The sequence below is a fragment of the Ursus maritimus genome, unplaced genomic scaffold (assembly GCF_017311325.1).
Source record: "Ursus maritimus isolate PB19 unplaced genomic scaffold, ASM1731132v1 scaffold_4, whole genome shotgun sequence".
In the NCBI taxonomy this organism is placed as follows: domain Eukaryota; kingdom Metazoa; phylum Chordata; class Mammalia; order Carnivora; family Ursidae; genus Ursus; species Ursus maritimus.
The window spans coordinates 50463305-50481334 of NW_024426552.1; the positions used below are offsets into that span (position 1 = coordinate 50463305).

An 18030-nucleotide genomic window follows, 5' to 3' on the forward strand; every position below is an offset into this window, starting at 1 on the left:
GTCTGCATCTATTGAGAGGATCATATGGTTCTTATCCTTTCTTTTATTAATATGGTGTATCACATTGATTGATTTGCAAATATTGAACCACCCTGGCAACCCAGGAATAAATCCCACTTGATCATGGTGAATGGTTCTTTTAATGTAATGTTGATTTGATTTGCTAGTATTCTGTTGAGAATTTTTATGTCCATGTTCATCAGAGATACTGGCCTATAGTTCTCTTATTTTAGTGGAATCTTTGATTTTGGAATCAGGGTAATGCTGGCCTCATAGAATGAGTTTGGAAGTTTTCCTTCCTTTTCTGTTTTTTTTTTTTTTTTTTTGGAATAGTTTGTGAAGAATAGGTATTAACTCCTCTTTAAATGTTTGGTAGAATTCCCCTGGGAAGCCATCTGACCTTAGACTTGTTTGTTGGGAGATTTTTGATTATTGATTCAATATATTTGCTGGTTATTGGTCTGTTCAAGCTTTCTATTTCTTCTCTTTCAGTTTTTGTAGGTTATATGTTTCTAGGAATTTATCTATTTCTTCTAAATTGTCCAATTTGGTGGCATATATTTTTCATAATATTCTCTTATGATTGTTTGTATTTCTTTGGTGTTGGTTGTGATCTCTCCTCTTTGATTTTTAATCTTATTTACTTGAGTCTTTTCTATTTGAGAAGTCTAGCTAGGGGTTTATCAATTCTATTAATTTTTTCAAAGAACCAGCTCCTGGTTTCATTGATCTGTTCTGTGTTTTTTTGTTTGTTTTTTTCTATATCACTTATTTCTGTTCTAGTTCTTATTATTTCCCTTCTTCTGCTGGCTTTAGGCTCCATTTGTTGTTCTTTATGTAGCTCCTTTAGCTGTAAGGTTAGGTTGCATATTTGAGATTTTTCTTGCTTCTCGAGGTAGGCCTATGTTGCTATGTACTTCCTTCTTATGAACACTTTTGCTGCATCCCAAAGGTTTCTGACCATTATGTTTTCATTTTCACATGTTTCCATGTATTTCTTTATTTCTTCTTTAATGTCTGGTTGACCCATTCATTTTTTATAGAATGTTCTTTAACCTCCATGTATTTGTGTTCTTTCCAGTTTTTTTCTTGTGGTTGACTTCAAGTTCCATAGCCTTATTATCAGAAAATATGCATGGTATGATCTCAGTCTTTTTGTACCTGTTGAGGCCTGATTTGTGACCTACTATGTGATCTGTTCTGGAGAATGTCCCATGTGCATTTGAAAAGAATGTATTTTCTGCTGCTTTAGAATGAAATGTTCTGAATATATCTGTTAAGTCCATCTGGTCCAGTGTGTCATTCACAGCCGTTGTTTCCTTGTTGACTTTCTGCTTAGATGATCTGTCCATTGGTATAAGTGAAGTTTTAAAGTCCCCTACTATTAATGTGTTATTATCAATAAGTTCCTTTATGTTTATTATTAATTGTTTGATGTATTTGGGTGCTCCCATGTTGGGGGCATAAATATTTACAATTGTTAGATCTTTTTGTTGGATAGACCACTTTATTATGATATAGTACGACTCTTCATCTCTTGTTATAGACCTTGGTTTAAAATCTAGTTTGTCTGATACAAGAATTGCTGTTCCAGCTTTCTTTTGACATCCTTTTGCATGGGAGATACTTTCTGTCCCTTCACTTTCATCTGCAGGTGTCTTTAGGTCTGAAATGAGTCTCTTATAGGCAGCATATAGATGGGTCTTGCTTTTTTTATCCAATCTGACACCCTGTGTCTTTTGACTGGAGCATTTAGTCCATTTACATTCAGAATAATGATTGACAGATATGAATTTGTTGCCATTTTATTACTTGTTTTATTGTTGTTTCTGGAGATTTTCTCTGTTCCTTTCTAGTCTTTATCACTTTTGGTCTTTCTTCCCCACTCAAAGAGTCCCCTTTAGTATTTCTTGCAGGGCTGGTTCAGTGGTCTTGAACTCCTTTGGTTTTTGTTTGTCTAGGAAACTCTTTATCTCTCTACTATTCTGAATGATAACCTTGCTGGATAGAGTATTCTTGGCTGCAGATTTTTTCCATTTGGTGCATTGATTATCTCTCTGTGGAGAGATCTGCTGCTAACCTTATTGGTCTTCCCTTGTAAGTTAGGAACTTCTTTTATCTTGTTGTTTATAGGATTTTTCTTTATCTCTATATTTTGCAAATTTAACTACACTGTGTCTCAGTGTTCACCTGCTTCTGTTGATATTCATGGGAGTTCTCTGTGCCTCCTGGATTTGGATGTCTGTTTTCTTCCCCAGATTAGGGAAGTTTTCAGCTATAATTTCCTCAAATAATCCTTCTGCCCACTTTTCTATCTCTTGTTATTCTGGGACTCCTATGATACAAATGTTATTATGTTTGATGGAGTCACTGAGTACTTTTATGATCTGAGATTTTTCTTTCCCTCTTTACACTCCCAATTTCAATATGCTTCAGACTCTTTGTAGCCATGGTCCTGCACTATGTCTCAATCTTTATCACTTCACTGTATCTTCTGCAGTCCTGTTCTGTTTTCCAGATTCCTCCTTTAGACAACTACTTACATTCCTATTCATTTACTGGCACTCCTTACTTTTGTTTATTAGCAAGCACCTATTTATTCTTTAAATCCCAGCTGTAGCATCAATTCCTACCAGACACTTCCCGGTCTCATGCATCTATAATCTACCAGTGATCACATCATATGCAATTTTTACGTTGTTATAGTCTTAATTATTTGAAGTCATTATAAGTAGATTGAAAATCATGCTGTTTTCAACTTTATAACTTCAGCACTTAGTGCCAGCACAAAATAAATATTAACTAAACAAATGAATACATGAGTGGTCAGAAGATAACTGGATATGGGACAAAGAAAATTTGAATAGACTCTTGGTTATTATGTAGTGATATATAGAGAGTAGTGAGATGTACTTACCTGAACAGTTCAAGGCAATCATGGGTACCTGCTTAAGAAATTTTTATTTCAGTCTTCACATATCATTGTAATTTTCAAAACATTACTTCAGAAACCTGATTTAGAGGAAATATATATATATATATATATATTTTTATAAATATGAAGGAGTGGAATGAGGGACTGTCTAAAATTTGATGGCAGTGTTTCAGGTATAGGTTAGATCTTGGACTATGGAAGTATCAGTAGGAATAAAAAGGGGAGAATCAGATGCAAAACATAGTATTAATCATTAAGACATGGTGGCAGAGTGGATAAGAGAAAGCCAGAGTACCTGGCAGAATGATTTACTAATGGGCAGAGTAGAATTCAGAGAAAAAGTTCAGGGGCAATGGGAGAGCAAGAGATTGTTAATTTTGTTTGAGGCATGTTAGTTGGACATCCAGAAAGTTACTGTTAAAACTCAAATCTCTCTGATCTCAGTGTAGTTCTTCAGTTCTCTAACACAGAACAGAGCCTATTGAAAGGGAACACAGAGAAGGGAAGTTTTGAAATAAAGCAAGAAGTCAGACAGATTGTGATCCCTAGCTGTTCCGGTGTCAGCTTTGATTGAGTAGTCTCGCAGTGACATGCAGCAGGCCAAAGTAGTCAGCGAAGGGCCACATAAAAGAGTGAAGAAGGCATAGAAATGGAAGGCCAATGAGGGGATGAAAAACAGACTTTATTTACCTTCCAGCTTTACTGGAAACTGTAGTGAGGAAACTACCTTGGGGAAATTCAGAAAAACTAACAAAAAGTATATTAAAACAATCACTGTTTAGCTTCAGAATGTTCTGGGCAAATAGTCAGAGAGGCCCAAGCATGAAGAAAAGGCAACAAAGCAATCTAAACCCTCCTATGTTTTTTCTGCATTTGGATATTAAAAAGATACATAAATGATAGCAAGAGATAAGAAAAAACTTCTGAAACTACCACTTATTTGTTTTAACAAAATAAGTTCATAGATTATTATTCTTTTCTTATTCTTATTCTATTGTTCTTATTATCCAGCTGTTCTTATTATCCAGCTGTATAACAAGCTATATTAGAAAGTGGGTCATTTTGGGGTGCCTGGGTGGCTCAGCCATTAAGCGTCTGCCTTCGGCTCGGGTCATGATCCCAGGGTCCTGGGATTGAGCCCCTCATTGGGCTCCCTGCTTGCGGGAAGCCTGCTTCTCCCTCTCACACTCCCCTTGCTTGTGTTCCCTCTCTCACTGTCTCTGTCAAATAAATAAATAAAATATTAAAAAAAAAGTGGGTCATTTATAACTGCCAGCACCACTTCCTCTTATTTTCTGCTTGCTAGATATTGTCCTTTGTATCTAGCCTTTAATTTCTTTAGTGTTCTACCGTTAGTAGTAGCCTCTACTAAAGAATACCCTTTAGCCCTATTTTCTCCATAAAAGTGACCAAAATGGAATGAAAGTTGCACCTTTGCTCCAGTGAACAGAACAGAATTACAATACTTTGACAGTCCTGTTGATTGTTTTAGGGGTGTCCTTCAGTTCACGGGATTCTTCTTTTTGAAAACTGATCTACTCTCCTGCATGCCAGAAATCTTGCTGGCATTGCTCAGCTCATGTCTCTTTTTTATTTAATACAAGGTATTATTAGTAAGATGAGTGTAGGGGTGCCTAATTGTTTAGCTGCTATGCTTGCTGATCCGGTCTTTCCAAACTATGGGGTTCATATAGTATAGTTAAATGTCCTTATAATGAAATCATGCAGTGAGATTGTTCCTACTGGTCTTTTACTCATAAAATAATTATGGTCATTCCTACCTCAGTTAAAGACATTTTGCTAAGAAAAAATTGGTTTTTATGTAACAGGGTCTCTTTGTAGTTTTCTCTAACCAAGATTAGTACTTGGTATAGCAAGTAGCTATTAACTTCAATCCCTCTATAGAAGGATACATTTAAGTAATTACCATTACTAGCTTCTTGAGGAAATTGTGTATAATTTAGTCATTTGTATTGTATGTACAGAGTAATTTGGTACTTGATGAAAATGGTTAACTTGTGTCTGTGACTCTTATAGATCCTACTGAGCAAGTGACAATACAGGTGCTGCCATCAAAAAATGCCGTCAAAGAAGGGGATAACATCACTCTTAAGTGCTTGGGAAATGGTAACCCTCCTCCTGAGGAATTTTTGTTTTACTTACCAGTAAGTGCTTAAGGATTATTACTTGAGCTAGACTACTATCAGTTTTTCCTGTTGTGTGGCAGCTGGCTGACATTAAGAATTATGTGTAGCTGGGTAGCTTAAGAGAGAAAGGTGTTATTCTTGGGGACAAGGGACACCTGTAGAATGTCCTTTGAAAGGTTGTTTTTTGTTTGCTTTGTTTTGTTTTGTTTTGGCACCTACCAGTGATCTTGACGTTTTTCTCAGTTTTAAGAGATTTCAGGGAAAAAAGGGTAAAAAAGCTTATCATAGGAAACCATAATTACCAAAACTCTAGTTTGTATTATCTAGATAAGTTATTAGAATCTGTTCTTCAGAAACAGATAACTCCAAAATGAAGAATGATGACAGCAATGATGTAGATTCTAAATCTACCCACAGTGCCTTCCTGAACACATCTCTGAACCTCTGAAGTAGGACCATTCTGTTGCACGTTATATTAAAGCTAGGTGCCCTATCTTGCCATGGCATATGGTCTTGAAGGGTAGGCTCCTCAACTTTTATCAATATGATAGCTGAAAGGAATGGTATATAGAGAAGATAATTTGGAGCATTCCTCTAGGATGTGTTCTAGATATCATGGTAGTATGGAGTCAGACTAGGAGAGAGCCTTTGAGGACACTTGTCTGCTCTCCCAGAGCTCTTCCTAGGTTTGTGTATGACATAACCTTCCATTGAGAGAAGCCGTATACAACCTTATATTGTATTTACTTAAGGGTTACATTTACAAATGTCACCCACTACCTTTCTCAGCAGCATTTAAGAATATCATCTACTACGTTACTCAGAAGACTAATATAGCTGATTGCTTTTAGACTTAAATGTTGGTAGAAAAGTTTGTTTCTCCCAATAGATAATAGTATGTTCTTTGAACAGTATGTTCAAAAAAACATACTGTTTTTGTCTCATATGCAAATGAACTTCTGAATCTAATTATGTTTCTACTTTGGCTGTCAGAGATGAGAGACAAATTTGTGTCTTAGCTTTACAGCAATATCTGATGATTATGGTTTTTTTGTTACTATTTGCACCTAGTTCATCTATATTCTTTCTAGTCTTAGTTTATTAATTCTTTTCTTTTTCTTCACTCTGTAAAAAAAAAAAAATCCCCCCTCTCATTTCTTTCTCCCTTCTTTCCCCTCCCTTCCTTCCTTTCTTCCTTTCTTTTTTTCCTCTCTTTTTTATTTGGATATGTGGCATGATTTCTTTTAAACTGCCTCAAATCTTTTTGTTGAATTAGAAGACATAAATAGAAAATGAAATATTAGATTTTTTTTAAAAAAATATGCTTTAACTCTCAAATTCAAGCCATGCTGTCAATAGAATAGATGTCATCAGTATCATGTTTATCAGCTCCTCAATTTCCTTAGAACCAAAATTGCTATTATTTTTCCAGAAATCAAGCAACACAAACTCTGCTCTCATTTGTCCAATCATAGAAACACATTCCCTTTTTTTCTTACATAAGAAAATACTGTTTTCATCAAGAAATACAACTCATCTCACTGTAGCTACCAAGTGTAATCATCTGACATTTTGCCTCTGTCAAAAGGGACAGCCTGAAGGAATAAGAAGCTCAAATACTTACACATTGACAGATGTGAGGCGCAATGCAACAGGAGACTACAAATGCTCCCTGATAGACAAAAAAAGCATGATTGCTTCAACAGCCATCACAGTTCACTGTAAGTCACCTTATTCTTCATTACCAACTTCACTTCAAAGGCCTCTAATAGTCTAACTTGGCTGTCTTTCAAATAAATTGCAACTATGTTTTTCTTAAGTAGGGTGGTTTCAATAGACTTACTGAAGTGCATCAAAGCAAACTCAGCTTTGGCCCAGATTTGCACTGCAAGATTGAATCTTGAGTGGATCTAATAAGTGCAACTTTTGGCAGTGGTAAACGTCCATCTTCTTTCTAAATGTCTTCAGTTTGTGGTATCAACAAAATATTCATGTGGATCTTAAAGAAATTACTCATTTTATATTTTAAGAAAATATTGAGATATTCTCAGAGTTCGCAACGTTAGCATTTGGCCCAGAAAAAAGTGTAGGTTGAGTATCTTTATTATTATTTTTATTTTTATTATTATTATTACAGAATAACATTAGCACTGAAACCCAAGCAACACAGTTACTATAAACTCAACTTTTGGAAATAGCAGAGGTAGAGACCACTGAAAGCCATTTATTGGCTTCTATATAGAAGAACAGAAAATTTCTGGAAACAGAAACTCTTCAAAATCACCCTAAACATATTCATTTACTCTTAACCTGCTTTTGATCCCCAGATACTCCAAAAGTTATACTTCAGTATGATGGGAAAAGAGATACGTGAAAAAGAGCACTTCCGGTCCTTTATTTTGTAATTTCTGACAGTCTGTATTCTTGATATACCTGATGTATTATGGAAAGGGGGAACTAATTTCAACTGCTCCCCAGTAACACCAGAATTTACAGAGTGCTTTAGGCAAATGTCAGTCATGCTTAGAGGTATAGGCCAAACTTTCTAGTAAGTCCTTTGTACCCAATAACACCTCTTGACGTGCTCCACTGAAATACAGTTTCTCTAGACATGATGTGCTCTAATCCCATTGAGTATGAGGGGTTTCTTTGTTTCAAAATTGAAAGAGAGTAGAAATCATTCTGAGGAAATGGTTCTAAATCTCTCATTCTACCTATAATGCATGGAAAACATACAGGATAGTAGCTAAAACTTTGAGGGAAATACAAGGAGATAGATACATTGGGGAATAGAATAACCAGATGGTTGCTTTTGAGTGTCTGATGTTGGGAGCACACCCTGGGGAGCCCTATAAAAATAGAGGACTGTTAAGAAATGTTCACAGCCAGGCCATTTCTCTGTTTGTGCCATATTCATGTTGTATAGCTCTGAGAGTGTCTGCCATCAGAAACTGGTTAGAGAGAAAGCTGCAATCTCTCAAGATAAAAACAATGCTACTTTTTCTCTGAGGACCAGTCAGTCCTGGGACCATTTATCCAGCCTGTTCCATGACAAAAAAAAAAAAAAAAAAAAAAGGGAAGTGAGAGAATACAGCTAGCAGATAGAATTTCCTGTGAAACAACTCTCTGATAGCATTATCCATGAGATCTGTGGGCCAGTAACCAATAATCTAGTGCTTAGAGATGGTACAGTAAGCTTATGTTTAAGAGATGCCAGCTACTCGGGGCCCTAGAAGGAAAGGGGCCTTATTTTATCGCTTGTAGATCAGGCGGGGAGGAATAGTTGGCAGAGTAATCAGGTAAATGTGGTGCACCCATATTGTACTGCAGCGATCAACTGTGATAAAGAAAAACAAAATTAAACAAAAGTATGTAACAGTTTAATTGGATTTCAGTGCACTTAATTGGATTTAAATGCTTTTTGGTTTTGAAAGGTAGACTATAACATCGGGCTTTAAGGCCTATATTTCTCTTTAAAAGCTGAAGTAAGGATTACAAATAAATGAAGATTTTACTCTGAATTACATGAAATGAAAACATAAAAATCCTGCTTTTTGCCCATTTATCCTTGATTGCTTGTTTGTTGTCTGAAAACAAGATTTGTCTCCTTTCCATAGATGACTGAAGGGAGTGTGGCTAGGGAAGCACCAAGCCACACTCGCACATGTTTGCAGAACAGACCCCTCATCAGGGCTCTCCGCCCACACGTCTGTAGTTGCTGATGAAGCGTCTGCCTGTCCTCTGCCAATTCATGCGCACATAGATTCTTCCTCAGAACTTCCCAAGTCCATCATCAGCCTTTAAAATCACTTCTTTTATCTTCTCACTGGCACGTTAACTGTCCGACTAACAAAAGCTTCTAACTCTCCCTGAGTAGGGTTTTCATCTAAATGTAATCAATCCAGATTTTCCGAGGAAATGCCACTTTTCTCTGTGATCATGCATATTTTAATATTAATGAGAAACTGTGAAAGCGTGCTTCTGTCCTTCATGCAGTAATTGTTTTCCAGAGCATGCACAGTGACAACTCAAGGCACGGGTCCTCCCTTCATGGTTCTTACAATCAAACGGGAAAAACAAGGATTACAAATGATGTTGGCCAACTATCAGCCAAGTGCAGTTATAACATGTAAAACCAAGGAGAAGCAGGGGGTGCAATAGGAAATCCCCACTGCCATAGAATAAAGTCTCAGCTCTGAGCATGGCAAACACAGTCCTTTGTAGTCTGGCCTCCACTAATTATATAGATTTGTCATTCATGTGTTATAACCATTCATACCAGATTACTCACTGTGGTGAAGTCTGCTGTACTCTGTCAGCAGTTTGCCTTTGTTCATGTGCCAAAAGTTTTCCCTGTATCTCCATTTATCAAAGCCGTTCTCAGGTGTCAGGGACCACAAGCAGATACTGCCTCATATACAAGCCTTTATTACTGCTTTGCAACCCATTTTGGCTCTGTTCTCTACACTCCCAGAAGTCTTTGCTTCTACCTCCGTTTGTAGCCCTTCCTTTAGTTTTTCAACAAATACTAATTGAGCTTCTAATCTATAGCGTGTATGCTAGTAGGTGCTGATTTCATGCTGCTGTGTGTCAGTCACATAGCTGAGTGCATATGACCTCTACCTCAAAAATTGTAAATTGTCAGCTTATAGTCATCTCTGTATCTCCCATCAGTGCTCGCTACTTAGTAGCTGCACAATAAATGTTTGTTCTGTTGAATTAGGTTTTCCTCATAGAGATCATACTGTGATAGTAAGATTTTTGTAGAAATTACTTTCCATCTGAATGATTATACCTACTTAGATGTGTTTGTCCTGTTTTTAAAAAATGATGTCTGCTGACAGTGTACCTAACAATAGATCTTATTTAAAATTTCAACTGCATGAGAAGTGGAATTGTATTTTTTTAAAAAAAAATCTAACTACTGTAGTCAATTCTCTCTAAGAAACAGATAGACTACCTCATGGTTTTTCAGATTATCACCTGCTGTCTAAATATACTTAATTTGCTCCTGGCATGCCTTACCAACTCTTTTTATAATATTTACCTAGTCATCATCTTTCTTTTCTTCCAGAATTGATTTAAGAATTATTTTTCTTAGGGTAATAGACCCGAGGGGAATAGTTCTATGCACTCAAAACATCAGTCATGTTAAAGGCAAATAAATGCATAATCAGTTAGATTGACCATTTCCTTGTCCAAGCTGGTCTCAAACCTGGCTTGAAAAAGTGGGCTGATTACACTACAGTTCAGTTATTATTATTATTTTTTAAAGATTCTATTTATTTACCTGACAGATAGAGACAGCCAGTGAGAGAGGGAACACAAGCAGGGGGAGTGGGAGAGGAAGAAGCAGGCTCATAGCGGAGGAGCCTGATGTGGGGCTCGATCCCGTAATGCCGGGATCACGCCCTGAGCCGAGGGCAGACGCTTAACCGCTGTGCCACCCAGGCGCCCCACATAAATTAGTTCTGAATTTTGAATACAGTTAGAAGGATTTTTTTTTTTTGGTCTTTTATCTTTTCTTCTCCAAAATATTTTGACTGTCTTCCTTTCCTGGAGTTTACATTTCAAGCAGATTTTCTGCTTCACAGATTTGGATTTGTCCTTAAACCCAAGTGGGGAAGTGACCAAGCAGATTGGTGATGCCTTGCCTGTGTCATGCACAATATCTGCTAGTAGGAATGCAACCGTGGTATGGATGAAAGTAAGTCGTATTTCTTGGTAATATTACACTGTTTGGACTGACTAACTCTTTTGCATTTAATATGACCTCTAAATACATATACTTGTGGGTAATATGTTTATACACTCACACTCATGCTCTCTTTCTCTATATTATATTCGTGTTAATGATGTCACAATAAAATTTTAGAGGTACTCAACAACAGTATGGCATCCATAATTTGATTGTCTGAAATTTACTTTGGGACATTGATTTCTGTGTATCTACTAAGGAATTCTACACATACACACATGCTCATGGACCCACACATGTATACGGTTCTATGCTCTAGAGCTTAACAATTTTCAGTGTGTTTTAATCCACATTATTCTCACACGACATTTGCAAAGAACCCTATGAAATACGCAGGATGTTTTTTATTTCGCCATGTTATTTGGAAAGAAGTTGAGAGGAGAGAAATCAGGAAGCTCTTAAGTGGTAGAGTTAGACTCAAACTCAGACCTTACTGGGTTTAATAAATACTGTGCTCTGATCACACAACTTTCAGCCTGCAACTGAGCCTAAGTGTCTGAATGTGAGTTCATTGAATTCATAGCACCTTGAAGGTAGAGATCCCTTTTCAGCCCTGGGCCATAGTAGAGCACCTGGAACACAGTGGAGCTTAGTCAGTATTTCCTGAGCGAGTGCCTCGAGTCTTGTCATTGTCTGAAATGTAAGCCATCACTGGGAACCCAGTCATTGTTACCTTTTTAGAGTGAGATAGTAGGATTGGTGCTTGGTGATTTGAGACAAGGTTATCGCCAAAGCGAAAGGTTGTAACTGTAATCCCACTATTCAAGTCCTCGGCTAGTATATCTAAACACCCAGTGCACGTGTTGACAAAACACATACAAACCATTTCACATAGGAGTTGACAAGAATTACTTTATAAAAATTGTGGAGAAATGTATCGTTAGCATTTCTTCTTGCTGAAAATATACATTATTTTGTATTGCTTTTTGATCACTTTTAACACTAGATCCTCTCTGACTTGCTTTCCTTTAAAGCGCAGTTTCTTATTTTATTCTCCTTTAATTGGAGCCTCATCACCCTTGTTGTTTCACTCAGATAATTAAAATGTCACCCTGTAGACTGCATATTTGTAGTAGTCCATGGTCAAAGGGCTAGACACATTCTAGGCAACTAGACTACTTGGTAATCACATAAGCACTTGTTGCTTCACTACAGGACTAGAGAGACTAAGTTTACGTGGCTAAACCAGTTTCTACATCAACTGCAGTCACTGTTGTTCATTGAATGCCGAATGTCGGTAGGGCTGATCAGGATGACCTGGCCAGTGGTTAGCTGATGGGGAGTGGAGAAAAATTCATAGTGGAGAAAGACCACATGATGTTAGGATTGTGTTTAGTTGCCTGCTTAAAATTTCCATTACTGGTAAAATAGCATTATTTTCTGTATACCAAGTGATTTTTTTTTTTTTACATTAAATGCTGCATTTCCTTTGTTCATAGAAATTAGGGTAGGAAGCTGTTAGTAATGATTTCTTTAAAAACATTTTGTTATAATTGCCATGGCTCTGTAATGGATCCCCTGTCTTGATAAACGCATCCTATCAAATGGCTTTCTGGCATTTATGTCTATCATTGATAACATAGCACAGATTTCCAATGCCTTTCAATACTAGTTCATCTACGTTTACTACAAGGAGTAGCTATTATCAATTAAGAACTTTCCTTTATGTAAATACATTATACTACTTACATAATTAAGTCATCAAATAATTCAAGATTATTATCCCCTTTCAAAAATAAGGAAACTGAGTCTCAGAAATGTATAATTTGTTCCAAATTACAAATTCAGTAAATTAAAGAGTCCGAAATAAAACTCTGAATGTGTAAAACTACAAAGGAAAAGGGAAATTATTTTTGAAAGTAATCTGAAGTTAAGAAAAAGGAACGTTCATTTTCCTTAGATCTGGAAGAATAATTTTAGGCTCCAGGATTATCTAATAAATATGTGGAGAGTTGCATTTGAGCCATATGAAGTAATTAGCTTTTTGTTTAATCAGGACAACATCAGGCTTCGATCTAGCCCATCATTTTCTAGTCTCCATTATCAGGATGCTGGAAACTATGTCTGTGAAACTGCTCTGCAAGAGGTTGAAGGCCTAAAGAAAAGAGAGTCATTGACACTCATAGTAGAAGGTAAGAAATACCTAGCAATAATGCAGATTTTTCTTTGAGAATTTGATATCTGGTTTCTTTTATGATCTTAGTGTAACATCTTATTTTGATTCTAATGATATTTTAGGAAAACCGCAAATCAAAATGACAAAGAAAACTGATCCCAGTGGACTGTCTAAAACAATAATCTGCCATGTGGAAGGTTTTCCGAAGCCAGCTATACAGTGGACAATTACCGGCAGCGGAAGCGTCATAAACCAAGCAAGTATTTGTCCTCTTGTTAGATGCCGCGCTTGGCCCAATGTGGGGTTTTACTGACGTGCCTAAGCTGTAGGCTAGCTTGTTAGCAACATGAAATTTGCAGTATATCCTCAGAGGAGGCTTTTGCTAACTTCTTAATTTTTCCAAAGGAAAGAACATGGCTCAAAGAGAAATTTTAAATCCCAGGGCCATGGAAAATGGGAGAATCATTATGTTGTGGTCAGTATCTGTTTTTAAAAGAATGTAAATTGAGTGTTGTTCCGTGGTCATTAGTTTTTGAAACTCGGGTGATTAAAACATTAAGGTATACACTTTTCTGCATCATAAACTTACACATCTGAGTATAAGTGGCCTCCATTACTTTGCTTACTTATGCACGTTAAGGGATATTTCTTCTTAAAACTGGGCCCTGGGGTGTGGTGAGGAACACAGTCACCGTTTGTGAACATATGGTCTAAATTATGTATGCCAGGCCTAGGGCCAGAATAAGACTAGCTAAATATATAGTGTCTAGGATGTTTCCTTCTAAACAAAAGTAGACATCAACCAAAGTTTAATATTTGTAACTTTGTCAGGACATTTTAGTAATAGTAATAGTAAAGGGCTAAGAACTTATGGACACTACCAATAATTTTCTCTTTGACAACAACAAAAAAAAGAAAAGAAGAAGAAGAGAGAGAATCTGGCCTGTCACTAGGGGTTCAGAACTATCATCCCATTAAACTGCTAGTTTGCTTGGGTTACTGACATACTTGTTAATACCATTTTCTCTACAATAGTCTTCATGTCCCTCTTCTCAGTGGAGCCAGTTAAAGAGTCTTAAGGAATACCCAGAGGCGCCATTTGATTATCTGAATCTTCTGTGCTGCCTTCTTCCCAGCTTTGGACCCAATGGAAATCCAGGAAGGCATTCATAAAGCAGAGTTGCATTTAGTTTGAAGTTAAAATTCTTTCTCTAAAGGGAAGTTAGTTAGGCTGCTGATCCAGCTTATACAACGTAGTTTTGCAGAGCAAGGTGAAGTTTGGTTCTTTCAGCTATGGGTAATGCATATATATTTGCATAACTCTTAAGTATGGAAGCTTCCCAAAGGATTGGACATTCTTGAAGCAAATGACTCCTGATTTTATTTGGTGTAATGGGAGGACACAAGGTTGCGTGCACGACAAAGGCAAAATGGCTCTGGACACCTGAACTCTAAGGAAATGCATTTTTCTTGATTCAGACTAAAGACCTGAAATACCTGAATTGCTGACAGTGTACAGATCTGGGGGGGGGGGGTTAGCATCAAAAACGACTGTTTCTGGGGCGCCTGAATGGCTCAGTCAGTTGCGCCTCCGACTCTTGGTTTCTGTTCAGGTCATCATCTCAGGGTTGTGAGATTGAGCCCTGTGTGGTGTCAGCCTCTGCACTCAGCAGGGAGTCTGCTTGAGATTCTCTCCCTCTCCCTCTGCCCTCCCCCTACCCCTTCTCCTTCGCGTGCATGCTCTTTCTCTAAAATAAATCTTCAAAAATGACTTTTTCTTTTCTATTTATCCTTTTTGCTTTCTAGCTAATTAAATAATAATTATAGCAAAAAAGAACCTTTGGGTACTGGTACTACAAGCATAGAAAATAGAAAAATGAGCACACAATAAATATTTGGTGAATGAACAGATACAAAGATTTAAAAGGCCATTCAAAATGAATATATTTTATAGAGATAAAACAAAAACAAAGACTGAGAAAGTCATGTGAAAAATACTAGTGGGAAGTGGAAAAATAGAATGTGAACTTACTATGAGGATAAAAATAACAATGTCATTCTTCATTGTCAAGGAGAAGGAGTGATTCTGGGCCACTAGGTGATGTGTTATTTTTCTTGTTCTAGGTTTGTGCTGATCCATCTGTAATCTTTTATTTGTTCCCTCCTCAAACACATGGTGAATCTGTTGTTTTATAACTACTGATGCCTTTAAGCACTCCTGCCCCAGGGACTAGACAATATCCCTAAGCAAGAGACTATCTCTTGTCCTCAAGGCCCTTATCGTATAGTTGAGGAGAAAGCAAATAAAGAACAAGGTAGGACATGGTGGGCATAACACAACTCAGAAAATAGCTCCAATACGTATTTGCTTTAGTGCAGTTGGGTTTAGGACTCAAGTCCTGGGGAAGAGGTTAAAGGGAATTGTCTCAGGGCACCTGACTGGCTCAGTCGGTAGAGCATGTGACTGCTGATCTCAGGGTTCTTATGTTCAGGTCACACGTTGGGTGTAGAGATTACTTAAAAGAAAAAGAAAAGAAAGTGAAGGGGCTCCTGGGTGGCGCAGTCGTTAAGCGTCTGCCTTCGGCTCAGGGCATGATCCCAGCGTTATGGGATCGAGCCCCACATCAGGCTCCTCCACTATGAGCCTGCTTCTTCCTCTCCCACTCCCCCTGCTTGTGTTCCCTCTCTCGCTGGCTGTCTCTATCTCTGTCAAATAAATAAATAAAATCTTAAAAAAAAAAAGTCTATTGATCAAAAATTAAAAAAAAAAAAAGAAAAGAAAGTGAATATCTCTTATTTTTGGAGGAATTAAATGTAGTGATTGTCCTCGTTAAGACCTCACAAAAACCAAATGAACTTAGCAGTCACTAAAAAATAACCCATTCTCTGTATTTTAGCTCAGGAAACAAGAAAAAATTGTGTGATTTTTCCCATGAGCAAATCATACATATATCAGTACTTAGATTTAATGGTTTAAGGTAAAGGAATCAACCCCTGAAGTGAAAAACAATGACATAATTTACAAATAAGAATTAAATTCTTGAGTTTATTAAGAGAAAATTAGTGACTAGTTAATGACTAATTATTTGAGACAAGTACTATCATGCCCAAATATTAACTAACATGATAATCAAAAGAGAAGAGTTTAATTAATTATTAGAATTTACGACAGGAGCGTAAACAGAAATTCGGTTATGGATTCACTAATCTTCCTCCCTGCTGTAGATATAAGCCTGATTCGGTCTTTATCAATGACCTTACATGTACCCTGGAACACCAGGTAGCACTACGAAGCACCTTCCTGTTTCACTAAGTATTACTCTTTTCCAAGGTTTTAATCCATTTCTATTTCTAAACCCATCTTCCCTCTTCTTTTCCAGACAGAGGAATCTCCTTATATCAATGGCAGGTATTATAGTAAAATTATCATTTCCCCTGAAGAGAATGTTACATTAACTTGCACAGCAGAAAACCAGCTGGAGAGAACAGTAAACTCCTTGAATGTCTCTGCTAGTGAGTATTTCATTTCTGGCATTAAAAAAAGTAAGAAAATTTGAAGTTATTCTTCATTAGTTTAAAATCTTCAATTCCATCTTCCTGTACTGCATTATGGTAAGTTTTATGTATTTATTTTGCATCTGGTATCATCATCATAGGCTCTTTTTTTTTTTTTTTTTTTTTGTCCTGGTGTCCATCCTTGTATTATCCTTGTCTGGACAGTTGAATCATTTCATGCTTTATGGGTCAGAGACCTTACCTGGTCCGGGAATATTTCCCAAGAGCAACAGAGGATAAGAACTGAGTTATTGTTATTTAATCCACTTCTTGTGTTCAGAATAGAGATAACTCAAAGATTATCTTAAAGCATTTTTGTCACGGTTTTAATTTTGGTAAAATTTTAATTCCCTTTAGTCTATTATTTTTATCTATTCCAGTTCTTTGTGGTATTTATCCTGCCTTTATTTTGAATAGGAATGCCACATGCATAGTCATTTAGCAAATTGGTAGTAAAACTGATAATAGAATTTATGAAATCCAGTTTCAAAATTGATAATTTTGAATATCATATTTAAATCATAGCTAAAAATTAGATAAATGAAATTATCTTACAAAGAGTGAAAAAAATCTGACATGCTGAGCAGCTTTTTCTGAAAACAATTGTCATTTAATTTGAAGTTATCCATCATCTTCAATTCTGTCATTGTTCCTATTGCTGTGTCAACCTTCAATCAGGAGAGGCCTTGGAATGAGGCTTGGTTAGGGACAGGATGCTAACTGACCTTCCAAACTTTTACTTTTTAGTCAGTTGGATTCCCATATGTAACACTAGCAGGATAAGGATATGCTGGCTAGAAGTAGCTGGAGCTAGGAAAAAATAATTGTGTAAAGATAATGGTCCTTAACAGAATATGACTGGAATATAAAAAGCCCGATGGAGTGACAGGAGAAAAGAATCAAACAAATTTAACTTTAAAATAGGTGCATTGACTTCTCAAAATTCAATTTAGCAAGTATTGATTTGTCCTACCTAGAAAGAGAACTTATCCTTTCTTCCTGAACACAAGTTTTTCTTTTATTCTAACCCACTGAATAGTGGCTTCTAGACCTTGCAGTGGCTTGATGAACATTTAATACAGTTTTTTTTCAAATTTAGTGAGCACCTCCTGAAATTCCAATATAGTATGTATGAGAAGGGGTCTGGGAATCTGCATTTTAACAAAAGTCACTGAAAGTTCTGGTGCAGGTCCATACAAGCATATTTATGTAATTTAATATTAGGTGATAATCTAACGCATTGGCGATTCTTAAAATGGGCCAGGAGCATGGTGCACTCAGAGTCATTTGGAGGGCTTCTGTGAACATCACAGATGATGCCTCTTTGCCTCTGAGACATCCCCAGTTTTAACCTCCGCCCCCACAACTGTGAGAACATCTCTAATGACAAGTCCCTGATACTGGAGGATAAAAATGAATTTGCCACTGAGGCAGGAAAAGTTGAGAAACACTGCACTATAGATTTGATAGATGGCAGCTTGTTTCTCTTAAAGAAAAAAAGTCCTATTAAAAGGTGGTA

The 18030-nt window shown here is 36.8% G+C and overlaps 1 protein-coding gene across 2 annotated transcripts in view; it reads left to right on the forward strand.

The window, feature by feature from the left end:
* ALCAM (activated leukocyte cell adhesion molecule) overlaps nt 1-18030 on the forward strand; it is a 207829-nt gene that overhangs the window by 164674 nt on the left and 25125 nt on the right. For both annotated transcript variants that reach the window (XM_008706619.2, XM_008706620.2), the window contains exons 7-12: nt 4973-5100; nt 6671-6803; nt 10677-10789; nt 12837-12972; nt 13079-13212; nt 16337-16469. In XM_008706619.2, coding sequence (XP_008704841.1) covers nt 4973-5100; nt 6671-6803; nt 10677-10789; nt 12837-12972; nt 13079-13212; nt 16337-16469 — 777 coding nt within the window. The remainder of the gene's footprint in view (nt 1-4972; nt 5101-6670; nt 6804-10676; nt 10790-12836; nt 12973-13078; nt 13213-16336; nt 16470-18030) is intronic.